At 39.3% G+C, this 14667-nt stretch overlaps 2 protein-coding genes across 4 annotated transcripts; both read right to left on the minus strand.

Moving 5' to 3' along the window:
• Positions 1-586: 586 nt before the first annotated feature.
• On the minus strand, positions 587-2638 carry arl4d (ADP-ribosylation factor-like 4D). Its single transcript, XM_054752427.1, has 2 exons — positions 2415-2638; positions 587-1865 (listed from the first exon to the last, which is right to left on the minus strand). The coding sequence occupies exon 2, from the start codon at positions 1787-1789 to the stop codon at positions 1184-1186; it is 606 nt and encodes a 201-aa protein (XP_054608402.1). The 5' UTR covers positions 1790-1865; positions 2415-2638; the 3' UTR covers positions 587-1183.
• A 3953-nt stretch (positions 2639-6591) lies between these two features.
• tmem106a (transmembrane protein 106A) lies at positions 6592-14623 on the minus strand. 3 transcript variants are annotated; one of them, XM_054752440.1, is made up of 8 exons: positions 14420-14623; positions 13632-13778; positions 13455-13518; positions 13234-13387; positions 10082-10222; positions 9945-9988; positions 9835-9888; positions 6592-8366 (listed from the first exon to the last, which is right to left on the minus strand). In XM_054752440.1, the coding sequence occupies exons 2-8, from the start codon at positions 13768-13770 to the stop codon at positions 8258-8260; spliced, it is 705 nt and encodes a 234-aa protein (XP_054608415.1). In that variant the 5' UTR covers positions 13771-13778; positions 14420-14623; the 3' UTR covers positions 6592-8257. The 3 variants fall into 3 exon arrangements, with proteins under 3 accessions (XP_054608415.1, XP_054608414.1, XP_054608413.1); XM_054752439.1 differs by having other exon boundaries at positions 6593-8366; positions 13632-13775; positions 14328-14623; XM_054752438.1 differs by having other exon boundaries at positions 6594-8366; positions 14328-14623.
• Between the last annotated feature and the right edge of the window lie 44 nt (positions 14624-14667).

Below are 14667 nucleotides of genomic sequence, written 5' to 3' on the forward strand. Positions count from 1 at the left end.
CTGACTTATGTTAATACAGGTTGCTCATTAAGACGATAACAAGAAAAAAATAATAATTTTTTGGTTAAAAATGTTGCTTTCCAATACTACAATCCCATTTATTTGTATTTGTAAATGAAGTACATGCACTCTATCCTCCAGGAAGTGCTTTGATGCTTTGGTGTAAAAGTCTCATCACCTTCTGGTAAGCTCGGTATGTAATCCTCCATCCTGGCAGTCAAATTCATTAATTAATATAATCATATTAAACAAAACACTGGCTTTTCCTCTCTATGGAAGGGCGGAAGTGACAAGCACCTACCAGCTCACCCCTTCAGGACAAATAGCGTACCGCAAGTGCCTCGGCATATGATGTTTCTGTGTATTTTATTGTCTAATTATCAAGAATAATGATGTCACACTTGCATTAAAGACATTAGACTGTAGAAAGTGGTGTACAATAAACGTTTCTACAGCCTCATCTTACGTTTCTGCCCCGTATTAGATCAGGACGTGCAAATTCAGCTGTTTACTGAGAAACAAATGGAATCATAGAGAAAATGCACTTATGATATGGATACCACTGCACATGAAAGACGTCAAACTGTGGAGTGCATTGCTTTATTCATTCGCCCATGTTACAAAAACATACAATTTCTATAGTAGTAGTGGTGGTGGTGGTGGTTCTAGTAGTTGTGTGGCCTTGCATGTCATACAAAGTGCCAGCAAGAACAAATTCAGCTTTTTTGTACATTGTCGAAAACACAGATTTTTTTTTTTTTTGCTCACTGCGAATTGATAAAAAAAAAATGACAGAGGAAGTGCAGCTTATCCAGCCATTCTTCATTCTTCCACGTCCGAGCTCGACTTGTTTGGTCTGTGCAAGCCAATAATCATATCTTGACTATTTTGGTGCCACGTGAGTATAAAAGGTGCGTTCTTATCGAATATGAGACACCGCTGCAAACTACAACCACTACGTTAAATGAAGGAGGTGTCAATCAAGGCAGTTTTTAGTATTTATTGGACTGTGCAGGGATAACAGATGTGCGTATTAGCAGGCATGTAGTAGGAAAAAAAGTACTTATGGAAGACTAATTAAAGATTAGCTTTATTTGTCAACACTGGTTGGATTTTCTGGTGATAATTAATTCTGCCGAGGCCGTGTGGGATTGTGCTTCCTGAAGGTGGACCAAGCAGGTCTTCATCTCCTCCTGCTCCTGCTGTGCTTGACCAACTTCTTCCTCTTCAAGATCATGTCATAGAGTTTCTCCAGGCCTTGCTGCACCCCCTGACCGTCCACGGCGCTGCAGCTGTGCACGTGGTGCAGCGTGCACGCGCTCAGTTCGTGCACGGCCAGCAGCTTCTCCACCTGGCCCACGGGGAGCGCCGCGTCCAGGTCCTGCTTGTTGGCCAGAATCAGCACGGGCACGCCCTGGTTCTCCGAGCTGCGGCTGATCTTGTGGAGCTCCACCTTGGCCTCCTCCATGCGCTCCGTCTCGGAGGCGTCCACCACGAAGACCAGCCCGTCCGTGCGCCGAGTGTACGACTTCCACAGAGGACGCAGCTTCTCCTGGCCGCCCACGTCCCACACCTGGAAGGTGACGGTCCGGGAGCCGCCCACTGCCACCTTAACCTTCTCCGTGTTGAAGCCCTTGGTGGGGATGGTCTCCACAAACTCCTTCAGCTTGAGCCTGTAGAGCAGAGAGGTCTTCCCAGCAGAGTCCAGCCCGATCACCACCACGTGCACACGCTGGAAGCTGGGCAGGAAGGAGCCGGTGGGCGACATGTCGCTCACCCGGTTACCCATAATTCGACAGCTGAGGCGCTGATTTAGAAGCTCAGCATTGGGCCGTCACCTCGGGGGGGCGGGGGGGACCACAAACCTTATCAAAACAAACAACAATGGCTGCTTAAAGGTGCACAAACACTTCTAAGTACACACTGAGATCAGATAGTGCTGCTAAGTGACATTGAATGCATCTGATAAGTGACATTGAATGCATCCAATCAAAGAGAGAACGCCTGACAGTGTCACGTTAGCGAGACAAAGGCGCCTTAATGAGGCATTCAGGCGCTCAGTGTCTTATTTACCAAAGATAATCTTCTTAAAAGTGTTCAATCTGAGCGGCCCCATTTTAATGGAAGCGCGCTGGATGGAAATAAATGCAAACAGATGATTCTCATGCTCTTAATCCCGTTGTTGACAACCTCATTCCCCATCAAAAACAGCTCCACAGCTTCTTTACAGTCACGAAATACCTTCAAAAACTGCATGCTCGCGCACAAAAACGTTCACGTGCACAAAGGTGAAGTAACAGGCACAATATCTCGCTTTAAACATCAACTCCGGCTGCAACGGCAACTCCAGCACACTTGCGTGCATTTCTGAGCGTGAAAAAGAAGTGCGAGTCTGCCACGACAGCAGCACGTACCTTGGAGGAGGTCGTTTTCAAGTCCGCCAACGCATCACGAAAGAAGCCTTCGTTCAAAATGGTGTTTGTTTTTCTTTTTCTTTCTTAAAAGGCATCCATGTTCCACTTTGTCGTCAAAAACATGCTCGTCCTGACGTGCGCGTCCTCTCTCTGTGCTCGTCCAGCGACACTGAGGTGCGCGCGCGCACACACACACCGCCGCGCAGGAGACCCACAGAGCCCTGATGACGTCACAGCCAACGAGCACCCCCCCCCTTCCGCCCCTTCTCTTTTCATTGCACGCCGACGACGCGCGCTTTTTTGCATCTTTTCTTGTACTTATTGCATTCAATGCAGCACGAAGCGCAAAGTTGTTCAAATGGTTTGGGTTTGTCTTTGCACTCGTTTGCAACGTTGACGAAGCAGCGCCCCTGTGCGTCCACTCCCCGGAACTGCAGCTTCAATTTCCTTTACTAAAAAGGGAGAATCCAGTCTTAACTTGGCAACACTAAAGCAAGAAACTACACTAATCCCTTGTTTGCCGCGGTTAATCCCCGCCAATGACATGTGAATTTCCACCAAGTGCGATTTCTTATTTATAAATGAAATATTTTTGTTGTTAGAGCATAGAAAAGGTGTTTACAAGGTTTCTAAATACGCTTTTTAACATTATTCGAGCCCCTATAGTCACCTTTACACTGCTACTACCCAATATAGTAAACATAATAACAGAAAATAAGACACACCAAGCATAGAAAACCTATTTAACACCTTCTAAATGCAAATTTTAACATTAGAGACTTCTCGACATGAAATAACACCCTTATAGTCACCTTTACACTCCTATTACCCAATATAGACATAATAACAGAAAATGGCTTATCAGGCATAGAAAACCTATTTAAGACATTCTAAATGCACTTTTTAACATTATTAGAGCCCTCTAGACATGAAATAACACCCGTATTGTCACCTTTACCCTCCTATTACCCAATATGGTGGACATCATAACAGAAAATATGACATCAGGCATCGAAAACCTATTTAAGACCTTCTAAATGCACTTTTTAACATTATTAGAGCCCGCTAGACATGACATAACACCCCTAGAGTCACCTTTACACTTTATTACCCAATTTGGTGGACATAATAACAGAAAATATGAGTTATCAGGCATAGAAAACCTATTTAAGACCTTCTAAATGCACTTTTTAACATTATTAGAGCCCGCTAGACATGAAATAACAGCCGTATTGTCACCTTTATACTCCTATTACGCAATTTGGTGGACATAATAACAGAAAATATGACATATCAGGCATAGAAAACCTATTTAAGACCTCCTAAATGCAACATTATTAGAGCCCTCTAGACATGAAATAACACCCCTATAGTCACCTTTACACTCCTATTACCCAATATAGTAGACATAATAAGAGAAAATAAGACATAATGTAGCCTCACACATGATAGTAGTGGAAGAGTCCCTTCGTTTTTTTTAACTTCCTGTCTGGACAGTATGTGCTTCAGACAAAAAACTACGTAAAATATGCACATTTTTGAATAAGAGACCGTATTCAACCACAAAGCAGCGTGTTTAGAAAGAATGTGACAGAGCAGGGGTGTGCTAACGTTTTCTACCAGTGAGGACCACGTAGTGAAAAATGAAAAGATGCAACTTTGCCACTTTTATGAAGCAACACATGTAGATATGCTAACAACTTATATATATTTCAAGTATACACTAAGTCCCCAACGAATGAACACAATTGGTTCCAGACGACCGTTCTTATGTTGAATCGTTCTTAAGTAGGGGAAAAGGTAATATTACCAATGATATAGGTACTATATGTACGTGTATACATATACAGTATATGTGTATGTATGCAAATATGCGTTTGGATGTAGTAGTAATATTAAACGAGGATAATTAATGAAAAAACAATAATAAAAGTGATATAATAATATATAATGATAAATGTTATTTACCTTTGAAGAGGAGTGGTCGAGCATACGTCGTTGTGGAGGAGGAGGAGGAGTTATTGAAAAAAAGGACAAATTTTCGGCGTTAGACTCTGTGGGTGGTGTAGAATTAAGCAGGCCTATTAACTCTTCATAAACTTTAATCACACGCTCTGTCCGGGTTGTATAATTTAGCTTTTCATTTAGCTTTATCTCCCCAGCGTCTAACTCTTCCTTCGTGGGTCTCATTAGCTCAAATGGCTTCCTCTGTTGGTCCCATTAGCAGTGTCACAGTGCCCTCTACTGGTCAAGCATGTACAGTAGCAGTAGAAATACTGATTGAGCGACTACAAGGCAAAATTAAATAAAATATAGACCAGTCGGCTTGTGTTCATATCCACGAGTGTTCGCTAGTCGGGTGTTCGTAAGTTGGGGACCTAGTGTACTCTCTTTGCTTTTTTTCCTGTCATCTTTGGTGTTTTGTTTTACATTGCCCAAATATTACAACTTTCGTCTTCTTGATGTCTGAATCTTTACAAATTATTTTTGTAAAATTCTGACTTTATTTCCATAACATTTTGATTTTGTTCCCATATTATATCTTTTTCCCCCCAAACAAATTTTTCCAAAAATTCAAACTTTTGTTTTGTTTCTCTTATTACGACTTAAAAAAATACAATTAACATAACAAAGACAACAAAATAACGTAACAAAAGAAGACTGCTTAACAAACTTAACAAAAAAATAACATCTCAACTGTGTGCTACTAAACTGACTTTAATTTTCGTCATAGTATTACCAGTTTATTCTCGTAAAATTGCGACTTTCTCGTTAGACTAAGAATTTTTTGATTTTCTCATAAAATTATAGCTCTGAGGATTGGCACAGAAAATGAATGAATGAAACTCTACTATGAACTATTTCAACTTTCTTCTTGTATATTTTCTTCTCGGACTGTTATGACTTTATTCTTGTAACATTACAACTTTTTCCATAAACCTATTTTTCAAAAATTACAACTTTATTTTGTTTTGTTTCTCATAATGTTACGACTTTTTAAAAAAAGCATCTTTTTCTTATATTATTATTTCAACTTTATGCTACTAAAATGATGTTATTATTCCTCATAATGTTGCGTTATACGACTTTTTCTTGTTCGATTACGTTTTTCTCTTAATATGACTTTATATTTTTATCAACACAGCTGATTTTTTTTTTTTGCTGTTGATTTTAGTTGTCTTGTTAATTTGTATTCTTTAGGGCTGTCAAATTAATTAAAAAGTCAGATTAATCGGTTTTTAGATTCAATTATGGCTAATCACCATTAGCAACTATGTCTGAAATGTGCCCGTTTTTACTGTATTTAATGAAGAGAAAGATAAATGACAGGACAAAATAACAGCTCCAAATGAACGGAATATGTCAATCAAGCTAAAAGATACCACACAAATCAAAAAATCTATTTGTCTAACACTAGTCTCTTTAATAGTAGCAGGACATTTGAATCGCCACTTCATGCTTTTTATTATCTTCCCGTTTACACACACACACGCGCGCGCGCATTATCAAGCCATTTATGTGATGTTCAGAATGTCCCTGAATGCATCTCACGCTCTTGTAATAACAATGAGGAAGCGTCACTCCCAGGATGAACGGACTAGAGACGTGTGGGTTGGTGATACATACTGTACGGTCTATGGTGTTGCAATTGTACTGCTGGTGATGTGTTCAGGTCACAATGAAGTTATAAAAGAGCGTCAGACTCTGGGGGTATTGTGCGAAGCGTAGCTCTTTTAAAGCAGCTGTATCGTCATGGTAACTTAGGCTGAGATCATAGCCTGGCCGGGACCAGGTTAAGTCCAGGCTTTCATCTTAAAATCGGCTATGAAAGTGCCACAGTTTCACTGTTAACTAACGCGGAGATGGCGTCTCCATTTATTTAGAACCTACGAGGTTCCAGATTTTTTTTAAAGAGCATTCCCTGATGACCTTATCCAGCTGTAAGTGAGATAGATTTTCAGGCGAGGGAATACGCTAGATATGCTCACGTGAGCACCAGAAATAAAATGCAATATGAAATATTAATACATTTTAGTAGATGTAAATGCCATAGGAGTCCTTGAGTACTGAGGCTGTTAGTCTTCTTATATTACAGTATTTGCTTGAGGAATAAACACTCTGAGGAATCAATCAACTGCATTAATACACTTGCTTTATTATAAAAAGGAAAAAAAATTAAAGTCGCCACACGCAAAACACTGCCACCTAGTGGTCACAACTAAATATAAAAAAATATTTAATGAAACTATAGCATCAAAAACAAAAGCTGTTGCTCCAATGCATTTATTTTTTTTAATGCGTAAGTGTTAATATGTCAAAGTTGTGCAATGTTGAGCGTTAGTAGGGTATAGTTTTTAGAATAATGTGTGTTGACTTGCACATTCACATGCAGCATGCTGGCATGCCAGCAGTCCTCCCTCGCTGTATTGGCGGCGACAGTGTTGCTTTCACCAGTCAGAATCTTTTCAGAACCCCTCATGATCCATCCATCCATTTTCTATACCGCTTTAGGGTCACGGGGGCATGCTGACTTCGGGCGACAGGTACACCCTGGACTGGTCACCAGCCAATCACAGGGCACATATAGACAAACAACCATTCACACTCACATTCATACCTATGGACAATTTAGAGTCACCAATTAACCTAAGATGTTTTTGGATGTGGGAGGAAACCGGAGTACCCGGAGAAACACACACACGGGGAGAGCATGCATGTCCATGACCCCGCATGATGTTCCATAATAATTACGTACTCATTTCTTGCAAAACACACTGGCTGGGATCGCATCACTTTTTAGTGGAAACGCCCCCTTTCATGTGAACGCGCTCTTCGCACAAAGCCGAAAACCCGTCTTGACAACGTAAGCTGCTAACCACCGTCGCGGGACCAATTAAGTCTGATTGCGGACGTTAGGTTTTGTCGAGTTACATCTTGAACACAAAGCCTGGGTTTGTGGAGCCACTTTAGTTGTGTATACCCCCTCACCCCGTCATAACAGAGGCGCGCTTGCTCTGGTGCGCATGCGTTAAAATTATACTAAACATTTTTTTAACGTAATTACATAAATTAGCTACCAATGTTAACGGGTTATTTTTGACAGCGCTAGTATTTTTAGAATGTGCCACGGGCCAATAAAAAACCCCTGGACACTCCCAATTGAGCAAATATTATGCTTGAAAATGTTTCATCTAGGCAAAAAAACCCAAAACAAAACAAAACCCAAAACTAAAATTGGCTTAAATATGCATTTTTGACTACTGTAATAATAGGCCGTATTCAACCTTGATGACCACAGCAAGATTTATTAATGCATGTTTGAACATCCATGATAAAATGAAGCTGCAAAATTCACAGTGGCGAGGCATTACGGTACTTTTGTCTGCACTAGTGCCAAATACATTGTTGGCAAAACAATGTGAGGTCAGCTGACAAAAATGAAACCCGTTTTAGTATTTTTGGTGTACAAAATGAAATAGATGAAGAAAAAAAAAGTAGGTACAGATGGAAGATTTTGACATATGTGGGTGATAATAAAATCTACCTGGTGTAGTTATTTTTCCTTTTTAGCGACATTAGCATCATTACCTGTCATGGCAACATCATTCAAATCCTCCATGTTACATATTCACATTAGACAGAAGCTGAAATGAACTTGGTTAGAATAAAGTGCAATGATGGCAGACACTGCCTTCCCTACATGAGCACATCTTTCAAGAAAGTGCCACATAATTTGACATTTCAGCAAAAGGTGCTTTGGTTCCCTTTTTAGGGGCGGTCTGAGTGCTTTCGCCGTTAAAGCGTGTTTAAAAAAAAAAAAAAAGGTTTGCGGTTGGAGGAGATCATCTGACCGGGTGCGGGGTGGTGGAGTTGGTGCCGCAGTCGATGTACTCGAACGTGTCCACCGACAGCTGCTCCGTGTGGGACAAGTAGGAAATGTTCATGGTCATCCTGGGAGGAAGACACGCAGGGAGGACGTGAGCTTCATCACAGCATCTCACCGTTTGCCCTGATGTTCCTTTATTTTTTGCGGACCGCCACTTGCCCTCGCTCATAACACACACACACGCACACACACACGGTATAGTAATCCAAGAGTGTCCAACAATTTCTACCAAGGGCCGCAAACAAAAAAATAAAATATATACATATTTTTTATTGCAAAATGGCTAAAAGCTTTGTGCTATTAGTATCAACATGTCAGCTTTTTCTTGACATTGTGCCTTTTTATTTTTGTGTTTTAGTGTTCAATTTGATTTCTCCACCACGCCGCTGGCCAATAATAAACGAGTCCCACGAGCCACTTTGGATGCCCCTGCAGTCATTTATTGCAGTTGATAGAAAACCTGTTAACCACCTTCTAAATACAGCTTTTAACATTATTAGAGCCCTCTAGACATGAAATAACACCCCTATAGCCACCTTTACACGCCTATTACCCAATATAGTAGAAAAAATAAGAGAAAATAAGACATGACAAATAAGACAAATGACATACTATAGGGAGTTCCTTGTTCTTTTTTTTAACTTCCTGTTGTGTACAGTACTAGCCAATGGTTAGTCAGAATTATGAGATAAAAAGTCAAAATGATGCTTTCCCATCTCATGACGTTTTTATACTCTTTGGACTTCAACTTTTTATCTCATAATGACTTTATCTTGTAATTTCAACTTTTTATCTCGTAATTTCGACTTTTTATCTCATATTGGATTTTTTTTCTCAAAATTTCAATTTAATCTCATAATTATGACTTTACCTAATTAATTTCACTTTATCTCATAATTATGACTTTACTACTCAATTTTTTATCTCATGATTATGACTTTTAATCTCGTAATTTAGACTTTTAATCTCATAATTATGACTATCTCATAATTTCAACTTCTTATCTCATAATTATTACTTTATCTCGTAATTATGACTTTTATCTGACTTTTTTTGACAGACTTTATTTCTTTCTGTGGCGGAAACGGACTTCCATATGCTTGTGACATTAAACAAACAACAAAAAAGCAACTGTTTTGTTAGAGTTGACTAGAATTGTAAAATATAAGCACTGTAGACACGGTTGCGCACACATGCACGCACGCACACACACACTTGATTGACACGACCTTGAGCCAGTTAAATGCTAACACAATCTGACAGGCTGATCCACAGAGGACAGAGTAACGCCCCTGCGTGGGCGGGCCTAAAGTGTCGTATAACCTAGTAGGCACTTGAGAGCTCCAGCCTGCTGTACTTTGTGACATCTGCCAGACAATTTTCTCACTAAAAGATTGAAAAGACAGAAAAGTGTGTCCGCCTGATCTCTTCTTAGGAAATACAAACTCGGGCGTGACATGACCACTTATGCAAATTAGATGATGACATCATCCATCATGACAGTAAGCTTTGTTGCATGTGACCAAGACTTACTGCAGCTCCACGAACAAGGTGTGGATCTTGATGGCGCTGGACTGGCAGTACGTGCTGCAAGACAAGGACCATGTTGGACCTCCTCACGATGAAGATGACATTACGCTTACCTTAGGCCTTTGTCCGTAATGGGCAGGTCAATTTGATAGGTGTACTGCCAATGTGAAGGAGAGAGAAAGACAAGATTAAAAAAAAAAAAAAAAAGACATTTAGCAAAGATATTCTGATCCTCTTCTTTCAAACTGACCGCTTTCTGCGAGCGGGACGGGATGGTGGACATGTTGGACAGCTTGGTCTTGCTGATGACCACGTGGGACACCAGGCCTTGGACGTCAAATTCCACAATCTGGACCGGGACAAAGTTCTCGTTGACGATGTTGATGAGATTCTGGGGGACGGAACGCACCTTTTTATGGAAAAGTCTCAGGGAACTTTGTCCACCTTTTAAAGACCAGAACGGCAGCTTTTACAGCCAGGCGGTCATGTGAAGGCAATCAGTTCAACTGATTCATCTCTCCCAACCTCCACTGCGACATTCTTCATTCAGCTCTTTGCAAGCAAGTCAAGCTAGAAAAACTCATTTGGTCCGTCCAGGGCATGGGTGTCCTAACTTTTTCCAGCAAGGGTCTCGTGGTGAAAAATGAAAGGATGCAACTTTGCCACTTTGATATTTTGTAAAGCAACACATGTAGATAAAGTATGCTAACAAGTTAGATATGTCTCATATAGGTGAAAAAGCCTTGTATTAATATCAACATCACTCTTTTTTCCCCCCATTTTTGCTGTTTTTTTTTTTTAATTTTACAAATATTTCAACTTTCTTCTTAAATAATCTTCACACAATTTTTCTTTTTGTAAGATTCTAACTTTTATAACTATTAGAACTTTTTCCCCTAAACTTATATTCCAAAAATGACAACTTTAGTCGTAAATTTACAAGAAAAAAAATCTTAATTTACAAGAAGAAAAGTTGTCAATTTACAAGAATGAAATCGTAAACTTCTGAGAAAAAAAGTCCTAAGAATAAAGTGTAAATATGAGGTGTGGTGGTGTCGTACGTGTCAGAGGGGAAATAGAGCATAGCTCTTCAGGAAGGAAGGAAACTTTGCTCTTCCTTCAGGTAAGCTTTTATTTATAACGTGGCAGCAAAACAGCGGTTGAGCACAAACAGATTAGCATTGCTAGCCCTTCTCACTTGCGCCTTCCTTACCCCACCCACTCCACATGCCCAAGGCCAAAGGTCACACGAGTCCCCCTTTTCATAGCTGTCTCAGGCAATGCCTGGAACATAACAGTACGGGTGTTTTCTCGTAAATGTACAACTTCATTCCCAAAATCTCAGATTATTTTAAAACTCCGTCATAATAGGCATTGCCTGAGACAGCTATGAAAATGGTGGACTCATGTGACCTTTGACCTTGGGCAAAGGGAATATTATGACTTTTTTTCTCGTAAATGTACAACTTTATTCTCGTAAATTTACTACTTTATTCTTGAAATTTTAGATTTTTAACATGACATTATTTTTCCTCAATAGCATGACGAGTTTATTCTCGTAAAATTGCAACTTATTATCTCGTTAAACTACGACTTTTCCGTTTCTGCTGTTTTTTTTAATTTTCTTTTTGTAAATTTTCGTCTCGTAACTATGATTTTATTTCCATTATATTTTGACTTTATTCTCAAAACGTTTGACCTTTTTTGGCTTGTTTGTTTCTCATAATATTAAGACTTTTAAAGAATAATACTTTTGTAGCATAACTTTTTCCGCAAGCCACTTTTCCAAAAACTACAACTTAGTTTTATTTCTCATAATATCATGACTTAAAAAAAACCTTTTCCCTTTAATATTTCTATTCTGTGCTACTAAAATGGCATTATTTTTCCTCGTAAGTGTTTTTTTTTTCTTAATACTTTTTCTCTTAATACAGGGGTGTCCAAACTTTTTCCAGCGAGAGCCACATAGTGAAAAATGAAAGGATCCAAGTGCCGCTTTGATATTTATGTAAAGCAACATGTGATATCGGTGAAAAAACCTATTGTTAGTATCCACTTTGGTCTTGGCACTTTTTTCCCCAATTTTGCTTCTCCAAATATTTAAACTTTGTTCTTCAATAATCATAAATTTGTTTCTTGTAATATGATAACTTCTATCCATCCATCCATCCCTTTTCTATGCCGCTTCTCCTCATTTGGGTCACGGGGGCATGCTGGAGCCGAATATGACAACTTTACAACTTTTAATTTTTTTTTTTACTTTATTCACATTTTATAGCTTTTTCATCATAACATTATGAGTTTATCCTCATAAAATTGCTACTTTTTTCCTTGTTCGAATTCTGCTTTTTTCTTGTAATATTTTGACAGTTTTCGTAACATAACATTTTCCGCAACCAAATTATATCTTTATTTGTTGTTTTGTTTGTTTTTTGTTTTGTTTGTTTGTTTTTCATAAAATTATGACTTTAAAAAAAGCATCTTTTTTCTTTCATGCTACAAAATTTTCGTTATTTTTCCTCATAAAATCACAATGTTAATCTCGAATAATTACAACTTTTTCTTGTTAAATTACAACTTTTTTGTTTTAGTATTTTCATTTTATTCTTTATTTTTGCTCTTGACTTAATTATTTTTTTTGTTTTCTTAATAAATTATATGTTTGAATTTTCCATGGGCCAATAATTTTTTTTTTTTTTTTTTTTAAACAGCCGCGGGCTGCAAATGGCCCCCAGTCTGCACTTTGGACATCCCTGTCTTAATATTTTGACTTTGTTCTAGTACAATTACGGCTATTTTTTCCCATTTCTGGTGTTTTTTTTAATTTGCCAACTATTTCAACTTCATTCCTGTAAATGTTGTCCTTGTAATTTTGACTTTATTCTCGTAACATTACAACTTTTTCCCCAACATAATATTCCAAAAATGACAACTTTTGGTTTGTTTGTGTCTCATAGTATTATGACTTTTTAAAAAAATTACATTTTCTCTTTAATATTTCAACTCTATGCTACTAAAATTATGTTATTTTTCCTCATAATATCAAGGGTGTATTCTTGTAAAATTACAGCTTTTTTTTTCTTCAATTTCTGCTTTTTCCCCCCAACTATTTCAACTTTATTATAAATTTTCTTATTGTGGTTATGACTTTACTCCCATAATATTTTGACTTTATTCTGGTAAAATTAGAACTTTTTCCCCCCAACCTAAATGTTGCATAAGAGGTCCCGTTATAATGTGTTTATGAGCGAGGGTCATCATTCATTGGCCACCACAAATAAATGAACGATTTCAGCATACAGAAGAAGTAGTGGAGACTTTATGCACACACTCTTTGACTTTTTGCATAACAGATAGCTTGCTAGCTACCTGTTGTTTTAGGAAAACAAACTCGTGACTCACCGTGACCTCCATCTGCACGGCGTCCGGGGTGAAGAAGACCATGACGGACAGCACGGACACAGGCGTCAGGGTGACGCTCCGAGGGAAGAGGAAGAAGAGGATGAGACAGCAGAGGAAGAGACACAGCACCATGGACACGCACACGTACAGCTTCCTGAAACGGGATGTCAATATTATACTCAAGTGTGGCAGGAAATGTTATGTGATAAAAACCCTCTCACGTGCGTCTGGGCTGGAGTCTTTTGTCGTTACAGGGGATGACAGCAACCAGCTGGTCTTCGTGGCCTGGAAACACACTTTTGTTGAAGTGAAAGTGGACCACCTCCTTTGTAACTTACGCATCAAAACCAGCAAACAAATCAAAGCAACACATAAAAATGTTCAGCAATGTCACCAACCTCTTGGAATTCTTCCCGTGCCACGGCAAGTGGGGCAGGCGTCTCCCAAGGTGCCATAGCAAGGCAAATGTTTCAGGGTCTTCACGTTCTCGTTCCTCTCATCTGGCTCATCTGGGCTGCTGTGCTGGCTGGTCACCATGGCGCCTCCTCAATAAGGCCAAACGGGGGAGAAAAGTTCAACGGGCACGCAGGGAAGACGAGGCATGCTAGCAGTTAAACTGATGGCGTCAAAAGCTCCTGTTACGACACATCAAAGTACGATGCTCACGTCTTGATAACACTTTATTGTGCTGCACTTTCTTTTAACTGTTAAAACTGATAACCAACAGTAAACAGCAGCTTCTGACTCAGCAGTAACACTTCACGCGATCAAACGATGACGCCACACCGAGTCAATGCTGCCTTGTCATCTGACTGTAAATATCACTCCGCCACTTACCGGAAATCCGCCTTACTTTCGTGTACACATTTCGACAAACATGTTTTCTGTCGTTATTTTTTTATTAACTTTAGCATTGCAGCAATAAAAAAAAACTTAGCTGCAATGCTAAATCCAACTTTGTGTAACACAACATATTTCGTTTATGCCGACGCAGCTACCTTAACTTTCGTTTTCAGACTATGGTGTTCATGGAAGTCTCGGTGGCCAGCATTCTTTTGGAGCTTATTCGGTGCGACTTTAGGTTAAAAACTCACCTTTCGTCCGTTGAATACTCGAATCTTTAAACAGTAGCTATCATTTCTGTGGCTCTATTAACAGCTGCTAGCTCCCCGCCGGCGTAACTTACAATAAAGTCCTTTTAAGATCCAAGTTTCATTTGCTCAGTTTAAAAAAACAAAAATGCCAGGTGGGAGGGACACTTCCGCCTTCTTCGGGTGACAGTTAATCTTTAAACAGTAGATGTTTCTGTGAATCTATTAACAGCTGCTAGCTTCCCGCCGGCGTAACTTACAATAGTCCTTTTAAGAGCAGTTTCATTTGCTCAGCTAAAAAAAAACAAAATGCCAGGTGGGATGGACACTTCCGCCTTCCTCG

The sequence above is a fragment of the Dunckerocampus dactyliophorus genome, chromosome 15 (assembly GCF_027744805.1).
Source record: "Dunckerocampus dactyliophorus isolate RoL2022-P2 chromosome 15, RoL_Ddac_1.1, whole genome shotgun sequence".
NCBI classification, from domain to species: domain Eukaryota; kingdom Metazoa; phylum Chordata; class Actinopteri; order Syngnathiformes; family Syngnathidae; genus Dunckerocampus; species Dunckerocampus dactyliophorus.